Here is a 10,624-nt window from a genome sequence, read left to right as displayed (position 1 = left end):
CACGCCCCCCAGAAAGTCGGCCATTTTGAAAAATGTGCGTTTTTCAGCCATTTTAAGGACATTTTTGCAAACTCCTCCTCGGGGTATGATCGGAAAAATTCCAATCCAGGACAAATTCAAACCCTATCCAATATGATGCTAAATTGCGAAGAAAATAGTGGCTAGCTCAAACGGGAGCTCGTAAGCTAACAGAGAATGTACCATTTTTGACGATTTACATGTCACAAATTAATCCAAACTACTACATTTCCATTTTTCCCGATATTCACAAAACGCCTGTATAACCACATTGCTATCATAATTGCACACTATTTCAAATTGCTTTCATTAGCCACGACCCCCAGAAAGTCAGCCATTTGGAAAAAAAGTGCGTTTTCAGCCATTTTTAAGGACATTTTTGCAAACTCCTCCCCTCGGGGTATGATCGGAAAAATTCCAATCCAGGACAAATTCAACCCCTATCCAATAGAATGCTAAATTGCGAAGAAAATAGTTGCTAGCTGCAAAACGGCGAGCTCGTAAGCTAACGGAGAATGTACCATTTTTGACATTTATATGTCAGATAACCAACTGACACCTGCTGTCTGGAAACCTGCAAACACACACTCACAACACACACCATACACACAAACACACACATCACGCCCTTGAACACACAGCACAACACTCACACACAGCATATGTCACACACACACACATACACTTACACTTGGTGAGTTCCCTGGAACACCAGGGACACATATTCATGTATAAAAGACGTACAAAAGTGCATTTTGCATGATAGGTCACCTTTAAGCTATCCAAAAAAGTCAGTAAATGTTCTTTTTTTTTAAAAACACTACATTTACATAGTCAAAAGGTCCTTTTGTTCAGCCTCACAATGCTATTTGGTAGTAAATGTGTTTATAGGTCCTGCCCTCTGGCCATACACTCACACAACCAGGGGCGTCGCCAGGGATTTTGGGCCCCATGAAAATATATCACATTGGGCCCCACCACCAGGCACAGGCCACGCCAACCAAGCACAATTGCTGTAACCACACCTCCAGAACCCAACCGACTCATTTATGCTTAAAATAACTCTACCTGTACAGGCCAAGGGTGCCGGAAGCAGGGGGGCCAGGTGGCCAGGGGGCCATTGGCCCCCCCACTTTACAGCCCTGCCCCACATTTTCACAGCAGCGGATGCCGCGGAACACTGAAAGCAGTTGTATCAACAACAAAAATAGCCTAACACCCAGGGGAGATGTGATTAGTGAGTAAACAAACGGTAAAGGGTAGAAAGTCTGATGCACATTTGATCATCTTAAATAACTTATAATCCCAACGGGAACAGTTTGCAGAGCTTTGCTTTGTTGACATAAGTCCAGCCATGGACTTGATGGAAATGATGGAAAAAATTCCAATCTAGGACAACTTAAGCGCATATCCAATGTCATGCTACATTGCGAAGGAATAGTCCTTCACTCGAACAGGGAGCTCGTAGGTTAACGGAGAATGTACCATTTTATGCAGATATATGCAGATTTGCTCCTGTCAAACGGCTTGTAACTTTCTCCAAATGTGGAGATGACAGCTTTTAAGTTAATAACTGGAGCTTTTCACAGAGAGTGTGTTCCAAAAAAGTGCGCTTGATTCAGTCAAACACCAGTCAACATTCAGCTTGTCAAACAAGAGCGTATTGAGCAGGAAAAAAGAAGAGATGGAATGATGGAGCAACTACGCTGTCATATGTGTGGGCTGGACCTGTATAGTTTAATTTACAGGAAAGGAGTGAGCAGAGGGTAGAGTTGTCCATTATTGTTCTGTTTTCTGTGACTTTCTTCCTCCTGAACACCCTTCAGACTTTCAGTTGCGCGCGCTACTAAAGAGACGCGTTACCATGGAAACCAAACAATGGTGTAGCTGTATTGAAGTCCGAGTGGAAACAGTAACATTTGGAGCGTTATGTTAGGATGAAACAGTTCGTGACTCACAAATCAGATATAGTTAGAAATCGGGAGAAATGCGGGATAAATATGACCCCGGGAGGAAAACGGGAGTCTCCCGCGAAAATCGGGAGGGTTGGCAAGTATGTCCAACCCAGCCTGAGTACATACAAGCAGGTCACACAATTATCACAAATACATACAATCTGTTAAATATCTGTTTTTATTAAAAAGTACAGGCTGCATGTGTTCTCAGCCTTGGAGAAACTTGACATGTTTTGGTATTTGTCTGAACCTCTCTTTAGTGGTTCATTAATAAAACAGATATTTCAACGTGTGCCTACTTTGTTCATTCTGTTGCTTATGTTGTAGTTGTGTGCTATAATGTATTTACAAAGTGTGAAGAGGAGGCAACTTTAGAATAGGGAACCTGTTCAGGTCAATTAGAGTCAAACTAGCTTATTGGTTATGAAGAAGACTTCACTTTAGAATAGGGAAAATGTTCTTATATAGAAATACCTAATTAGAGTCAAACTACTAGCTTATTGGTTATGAACAAGGCTTCACTTTAAAATAGGGAACACGTTCTTAGATATAAATACCTAATTTTGAGTTGTTTAGGCACAATTAACACTTATAGTTTCATGTCTTGTTACATAAGAATAGATCATATTTTTTAAGTGTTATTATGGGAGAATTACTATTCTTGTGGTACTACTGCCTTATTAGGCCCATATTGAGCGGCACATATTAAGACCAAAACAAATGTACAACAACTTCCTTACTTGCAATAAATAAGCACTAATTAGAGGGTTAATGAGGACTCTCAACTAATGGCCTATTACTTGTAGAATATGGTCTTGTAGAATAAGGCATTAATAAGTGTTTTATAATGACTAATAAAGAGCCAATATACTGCTAATATGCATGTTAATGAACAACTAGTTGATGGTTAATTTGTGTACCTTAATATAAAGTGTTACCGAAAGATAATATTAGTGTGCGCAGGTGAAAGTGTCAGCGAGTGAATGATTAAAAAGCTAATTGTGTTTGTATCAAAAAGAGAAAGAGGAACTGTGTGAGGAATAAAGTTAGCAACACATCCTTGTGAATAGGTGAAGGTATGAATGAGCAAATGAATCCGTGTCTGAGCTAGTGAGCAAATGTGTGGATGAGGGGAAAAGGTGTGAGAAGTCTGAGAGAATGATTGATAAGTACAGATATCAGTGAGTGAAAGTACAAATGTGAGCAAGTAAGAAGGTGAACATGAGTGAGTGAGGGAGTTTGAGTTGAATCAGCTTTATTTGTGCCCCGTATTAAGTGGTCATTTTAGCTAATACGCTAAGAGATGGTACCCATTACACCTGCTTAAAGAGGCCCTATTGTGCTTACAGGGGGTTTCCCTTTCCTGTGAGTGCTATAGTGAACTGCATGACACACCTCCATTGGACTCCTTTTTACTTCCTAGTGACATCACTATGTAACACTCGCTCTTCTATTGGTTAGTACTCCAACAGATTGTACGTGATAGGCTAAGAGGAAGGACATCTCTAAGCGGTGGACTAATCACAACAGAGCCGACCAGCTGACCAATCAGAGCAGACTGGGCTCTGGTTTCAGACAGAGGGTGAAAAGAGGTGCAGCAGCTCAGGCAGAATGAGAAAACAAATTATTATTTTGGTTTACAAAAAAGAATCCAGACATGTAACAGACATGCCTCTGTGAAAGAGTGAACAAAGAGTTACCGGGTAAAATAGAAGTGGCTCAGTGAGTGGAGAAATGAATGAGTGAGTGCTCTGCGTAATGTGCCTGGATAAGTGATTGTGCTAAAGAGAGTTAGAAGACTGAATGAGCCTCCACATGAATATTGAGACAACCAGGAGTTTCTGGCACAAAGACGGCCGTCTAATTGGATTCATTTGAGTCCATTTGCTGTCAGGGAGACGAGGCACTCATCCCTCAGACCCTCGCTCTTCACCCCTCCGCCTCTCCACAGCCATGTTCATCTGCCTCCCACCTATGATACCAACACTACCCCGTCTCACAATGGCAGGGATTATCATGACAACCGCAACAATGGCAGTGCATGAGACGAGAGAGTGTGTGGGACACCGGGACAGTTTAAGTACCTACGAGACTGCTGGATGGACAAAAACAAACAACTTTGAGTGTTTTTGTTCCCGAAGCTCCTGCATTCAGATGAGGGCTATCTGTGCCAGAGAAAGTCTGCCAGCGCTGTTTCAAAAAATAAATTAATAAATAGGCAATCTCTGAAAAAACAACATCTTGAAGAAAGTGTTGTGTGCTTAGTCATAAATACGGATAAAAGGAGATTCACTTAGGCAACAGGACACTCAGAGATGTGCTGTATTCAAACAGGGAATCTCCTGTTCCATAAAAACATGGATCTGCAAGATAACGCTCATATGACTTATTAGGTCTGAGTGAAGAGGATTTATGTTGCAGGGTTATACATTGAAACACTGTGCATCCTTCATAAGTTATGGCATTTATATATTAGTTTGATCTATTTTTAGAACCTGGGGAATATTTAAATGTAATGTGTGTCTTTAGGAGATTAGTGTCTGCAGTTAAAGAGGACATTTTATACAAATTTTCCAGTTCATATTTGTATTTTGTGCCTCTACTGTGACATGTTTAGATAGCTTAAAGGTGGGGTAGGTAACTTTGGAGAAACCAGCTCGAGTGCGCTAGAATTTGAAAATACACAACCGGAAAAAATCTGCCACTTCCTTACAGAGCCCCTCCTCCAACACACACGAACGCACACATGACCAATGAGGGCACGAGATAAGTTTGTGCCCAGATGGAAGGCTGACAGGCAGGTAGGCCATCCAGTTATTTTAGCCGGGCCGGCTAAAATGATTGGTCATGCTTTTTACAGTACTACAGCTTCCACAGAGGACATTTTTTATGTATTTTTTGTCAAAGCACTTAGATATTCATTGCTATCGGGATGTTAAGAGCATTCCATGGAATATAACAAAAAGTGTATCTCGAGCCAGTTTCTCAAACTTACCTACCCCACCTTTAATGTTCAAAAATGTATTTGTTTTTCTCATCCTGTACTGCAGCACCTTTTTCCAGCCTCTGTCTGCTATTATGTTTATTTTCAGGTTTCGTCATTGTTTTCCGTGGCTCTACTGTGACATGTATACATGCTTTAATGTAAACAAATGATGAATATGTGGTTTATTAATAATAATTTTAAAAAAATCATGAACAAACAGTGGCATTGTCATTTAAGTGTGAAGAGAATCTAAATAATTCACTGTCAAATGAATTTGTGATTGATGGTGACGGCCTACAAGGTCAAAACATGAGAACGTTTGCTCATTAGAAAAAATCTCTTTTATTGTTAAAGATGGTCATTAATTACTCTAATGATGGGCAAAATGAGACAAGGTCACAGTCTTGCTCGCAGGCTAGTTAATGATGCAGCAGACACAATGAGGTGTCCGCTCAATGTAATGTTTTTTTTTCTACATGAAACAAGAAAGCTTGAGTTGTTATGTTGATAATGACACCAAGATGCACAGGACCATGCTGCACACAGCACAGCGTGTGGACAACAATTTGTAACTTTGTGGCAGCGAGAGAAACCCAAACTGCAAGATTTTGGGGAAAGAAACTTTCCTTTTTCCTCAAAGCCACTGGTGATATTGCAATAAGGGATCGTTCCTGAGGAACAAGTCAATAAGTTGGGAGTTTAAAGCTTTAATGAATAGGAAGTTGTGTGGGTAGATATAATAAACAACTTTTTATAGTATCACGAATCAAACTTAATCCATCGTCATAACCTGCACAAACAAATCAATAAAACATGAAATCAGGCCATAACAATAAAGACTGAGACTTTCACAACTGCAGAGGATGTGGCTGTGTTTCCTAAACAAATGAGTGTCTATTGCCATTTTCCGCGGTGTTAAAGGGGCCCTACTATTCTTATTTTCAGATGTCTTAATTGTATTGTATGCTTCTAATGTGACATGCATGACCATGCATGCACACAACCCTTTATAACAACCTACAGGAAAGGGAAGACCAATAAAAACATAATAAGGCAGACCAATTTGAGTTTTAATGTATTTATAATACATCACACTTTTACTGCACTTTTCTAGTCAAGCAAAGGACCATTTCACTTTAGAGCACTGACCTGTCGCACATTGACATCGCTGCTTGGATCACCTCCAGAAGGAAGATTGACCTCTGGATAATCTTTGACACGACTCATGCAACTGGGCCAACAATATAACTGTAGAAAGAGAAGCATGACTCAACATTAGTCCTTTCATGGTTGGTTTAAAAACGAAAAAAACCTTTGTTTAAAAAATAAATAACAAAGGTTTTGCACAACCTCTGTTCAATGATGGCTGTGCCTGTTGCTGTGGTGCTAGGTCGTGGATCCCGAGTCATGCATCCCGAGTCGCGGCAGTGCCTGTCTGACACCCACCTTTTATTTGATGGCACCCACAGGGCTGTTGACATCCACCTGGATTCATCTTCTTATTTATAGACTCAAGCATTTTCAACAATTTGGACTACATGTTGTAAATATATTGCCTTTTTAATTTACACACATGACATCTATTGCACCTCTGCCTATCCTGGGAGAGAGGGATCCTCCTCTGTTGCTCTCCCTTAGGTTTCTTCAATTTTCCCCCGGGTTTCTTTGGAAGTTTTTACTTGTCCGATGTGACGGTCCAAGGACAGAGGGTGTGGTATACATGTTCATATTCTGTACAAACTGTAAAGTCCAATGAGACAAATGTAAAATGTTTGTGGTATTGGGCTATATAAATACACTTTGAATGATTGATTGGTTATGTATTGAACTGTCTTACTTAAATAATGAGTGTGACGCTGCATCCAAAAAAAGCCAAAACATTTTCGTCCCCAATTCAGCAACAGCCTGGTGATGTATTTCTATCCGCTCTGAGGCGCTGCTCCAACATGTGATGTGCAGCACTGATCACCAAGGCTTAGGCTACGACTACAAGAGCTTAAATGAAGCTGTACACATTGAAAGTGATGACTAGAGGACCTTTTTTGTGAGTAAAAAAAGAAGTGTCCTCCATCGCTGCAAGTCTACAGGACACTTCTACATTCTTCTCTGATCTTTTGGTCATAATCTGATACCCTTGGGGAACCAGCAATGGAAAAATAAACTATAGAAGAGGAAGGAGAGATGGCTAAATCATCCGATAAAAAATATGAGAGAAACAAATATCAAAGGAAAAGAAACAGAAAAAGGGATGAAACAAGTAAAAGCTGAGGCAAGTAGCAGGATGATTCATCCGCGAGCTACTGTCTGCATATTGAAAACTGTTAGAGAAGGTAAACAGTGGGTCAAAATAATCAATAATCTTAAAAAAAAACGAGCTTTGTCCTCTACATTCACCTTCATTTAGTTTTATACAACAGATTAGGTGCAACACAAACACTTGATCACTGGAGGATACATTACATTTATCGAATTCCCAAAAGACTAACCCTAATCTTAAATCAAAGATAAAAACGGAGTGTGTGTGTGTGTGTGTGTGTGTGTGTGTGTGTGTGTGTGTGTGTGTGTGTGTGTGTGTGTGTGTGTGTGTGTGTGTTCGTCGCCTGAAGAACGTACTACAGATCTATTTTGGGGGGCTGCAAGTGAAATCTCCTCATCTATAAATAGGACGATGGGATACGGGGGCGCGCCTCGCAGTCCCGTGCGTCGGTCACCGGTAACATCTATTTTTAGAAACAGCACGGATTACCTCACGTGAGGCTGGTGACGGGTTTGCAGGTTGCGAAATAGCCGCTGATATCTGCGCGCGGATCTATTTATTCATGAATGCCATTCATTAAAAAGACTTCACATTTCATTGAGTTTTTGGAACATCGTCCTTGTCAGTTTAAACAGAGAATAAAGCGCTTTGTCACTAAAACGTCATTTGTTAAACAGTTATAATCTATAATAGGAATAATATGACATTGCTGGTGTTTGAAAGTCACATGGCGATCTGTTTGTGTCGTTTCATTCAGTATGTGCAGATGGTACTGCTCTGATGACTGCGAGTTCATGTTTTTATACTAATATGTTATCTAACTCACAATCTCCAAATCCACTCAGAAACGCCTGTTAATTGTCCTTTAGAGTGTGAAAAAGGTATATCGTCCATCACAAGGCAAAGGAGATGTGTCTTCCAAGTATTTAATAACATGATTTACGTCAGTCGAAGATCAAACATAGAATGAAAGCATGCAAGCCAATATTGAGAAAACAACGTTTACCAAATGCTAAAGATTGCTTTGAAATCAAAATATGAGATTACAGTGAAGGTATGGGAACATGCGCAGCAGCAAAACATTGAGGCATATTTTGTGTAGGTGGATGCATCCATTACTGTTTTCAGCAGCTCAGGAATCATTTCCATTCATAAAAGGCGATAGAGATGCTGCGATGTAAAACACCATCAGCAGCCATGTCCTGTGTGGCGTTTATAATGTTGACATGTAATGCGGTTAAACTGAAATGAATGAATTGCACCGAACAAGCACCTGTCTTGTTTACCGACTGGTCCGGGGAAAATACTCAGGAACGGTACCTCGATCCGGTGCCAGACATATCAACACAGATTCCTCTTTGGTATTCAACGCAGTCTCCCCTTCCTCCTCTCTTCCTCCCCTGCACCCCTATCCCCTCCCTCCTCCTCCTCCTCCTCAAATACACCGGAGTCCGGTGACTCCATTTACGTTTTACTCTCGCTCCGCCCCTTACTCGGTTTTGTCCAAATCGGGCTTTTTGCGTCGCCGGAGCTCCCGATTTCAGACCTACGTCATCACCGAGTAGAGGGAAGAGCTGACGTAGGAGGAGAGTCACCGAGAGGAGAGGGCACACGGGAGGGAGGGGGGAGAGCCTCTCAATTGCTCACACTGATACGAAACATATCCATCCCCCTTGGCCCCCCTTTCCTCACCCCCCTCCCTCCGTTTTACGTCGGTGTTGGTGCGTTGGGAGCCCCCTACTCCAGCGGAGACCCAGACTATATAAGTCACCGGCGAGCAGAGTCCCTCAACCAGATTTACAGGTTCCGGACTTCCGAGAGACGGCTACCACAGCCTGCACTCCGAGAGGAGGGATAGACATAGCAGCCGGCCAGCATCCGAGCCGGACGCTGTGGCGGAGCTAAAGCAGACGGAGAGAGGACAGGAGAAGGTTTTAAAACCTTTCTCTGGAAAACAGAAACATAGCTGAGATGAAAGTCCAATAACAAATCTTTCCCCCCACTTCTACAACCTGTCTCTTAACACATCACGGGGACAGGGTAGCCGAGGCACACTGACCACACTCTGCTCGCAACTCTCCTAACTCACATCTGGAGGAATTTGGACAGATCACCGCAACCACCAGCCACAATGTACCGCTCAACCAAAGGAGCTTCTAAGGCTCGACGCGACCAGATCAACGCCGAGATCCGGAACCTGAAGGACTTGTTGCCCATATCTGAAGCAGATAAAGCACGGCTCTCATACCTGCACATCATGTCACTAGCCTCCATGTACACCAGGAAATCCGTCTTCTTCACTCAAGGTAAGAATAAAAAGACCTGTTGATGAATCTCATGTGCTGCATAGACAGACTCTCAGTGCTGGATCAACAAGTGTTTTAATGGCACCGCGGGAAAATTGGGATAGATCTCTCTTTAGGACAAACTCTAGATATTTGGCATAATCTCATAAAAGCGTTTAATAGCAGTTTGTCCGTGGTGCTGAAATTCATCCGCGCCATAAATACGGCCGCGCCGCTGTCCATGGTGCTGAAACACACTGCAGCTACTGTTATGCTTCATTGCAGAGATCAGATATCATATTTACTCGGTGTGTTAACACATTTTTGTTCCGTGCCTTTCTACCTAAAGCGGGGACTGCTGCGAGTCTCGAGGAGTGCGCAAGGTTTCTGTCTTTCCACGAGCTATCGGAGCTGACGCAGGCCCTGCCGGGGTTTCTGATGCTGGTGACCGGGGAAGGGAAGCTCCTGTACCTGTCAGACAGCGTCTCCGAGCACCTCGGACACTCCATGGTGAGTCTTTTGAAATGATGCGTTGCTCAGTATAAGGGAATATTCTGGCTCTTCTTTGGGCTTCATGAATAACATGTCTGTGTGTTTTTCAGGTGGATCTTGTGGCACAGGGAGACAGTGTTTATGATATCATCGACGCCTCAGACCACTTTATCATGAGGAGCAACCTGTCAGTCTCCACCTCACTTGAGACCGGTAAGACAAACATACAAGTGATATTTATTTAATAATCAAATGCGTGTTAGGATATGATTTTGTTAAATAAAGCAATCATTTTCTCCCCCACAGACCGTCTCTTCCGCTGCCGTTTCAACACCTCCAAGTCCGTGCGGAGGCAGAGCGCTGGGAACAAGCTGGTTCTGATACGGGCTCGCTGCCTCTCCCCCCCCTCCGGAGCCCCTGCCGCCGGAACCTACTGGACCGCCAACACGGTGTGGGTGTGTTTCTGCTCCCCTCTGGAGCCCCACCCGGGCCGCTCCGGCCCCGGGGCAGACCCGGAGTCCACCTCTACCCCTCCCCCGGCGGACACCAACTTGTTCCTGCCCTGCTTCCACTCCGAGCACTCCCGGGACATGAGGCTGCAGACTGCCCAGCAAAGGTGAGCCCCCCCCCC

General features: G+C 42.9%; 1 protein-coding gene across 1 annotated transcript in view; it reads left to right on the top strand.

The window, feature by feature from the left end:
• Positions 1-9,027: 9,027 nt before the first annotated feature.
• The window catches only part of npas4a (neuronal PAS domain protein 4a), a 6,045-nt gene continuing 4,448 nt past the window's right edge, over positions 9,028-10,624 (top strand). The window contains exons 1-4 of the mRNA XM_010786199.1: positions 9,028-9,522; positions 9,851-10,011; positions 10,104-10,206; positions 10,300-10,609. Of these exons, the coding sequence (XP_010784501.1) occupies positions 9,348-9,522; positions 9,851-10,011; positions 10,104-10,206; positions 10,300-10,609 (749 nt within the window). The 5' untranslated portion in view covers positions 9,028-9,347. The remainder of the gene's footprint in view (positions 9,523-9,850; positions 10,012-10,103; positions 10,207-10,299; positions 10,610-10,624) is intronic.

This window comes from Notothenia coriiceps, unplaced genomic scaffold, assembly GCF_000735185.1.
Source record: "Notothenia coriiceps isolate Sejong01 unplaced genomic scaffold, NC01 NC01_scaffold00028800, whole genome shotgun sequence".
In the NCBI taxonomy this organism is placed as follows: Eukaryota; Metazoa; Chordata; class Actinopteri; order Perciformes; family Nototheniidae; genus Notothenia; species Notothenia coriiceps.
The sequence above is the reverse complement of the archived record's forward strand: the minus strand, read 5'-3'. Positions and strand labels throughout refer to the sequence as shown.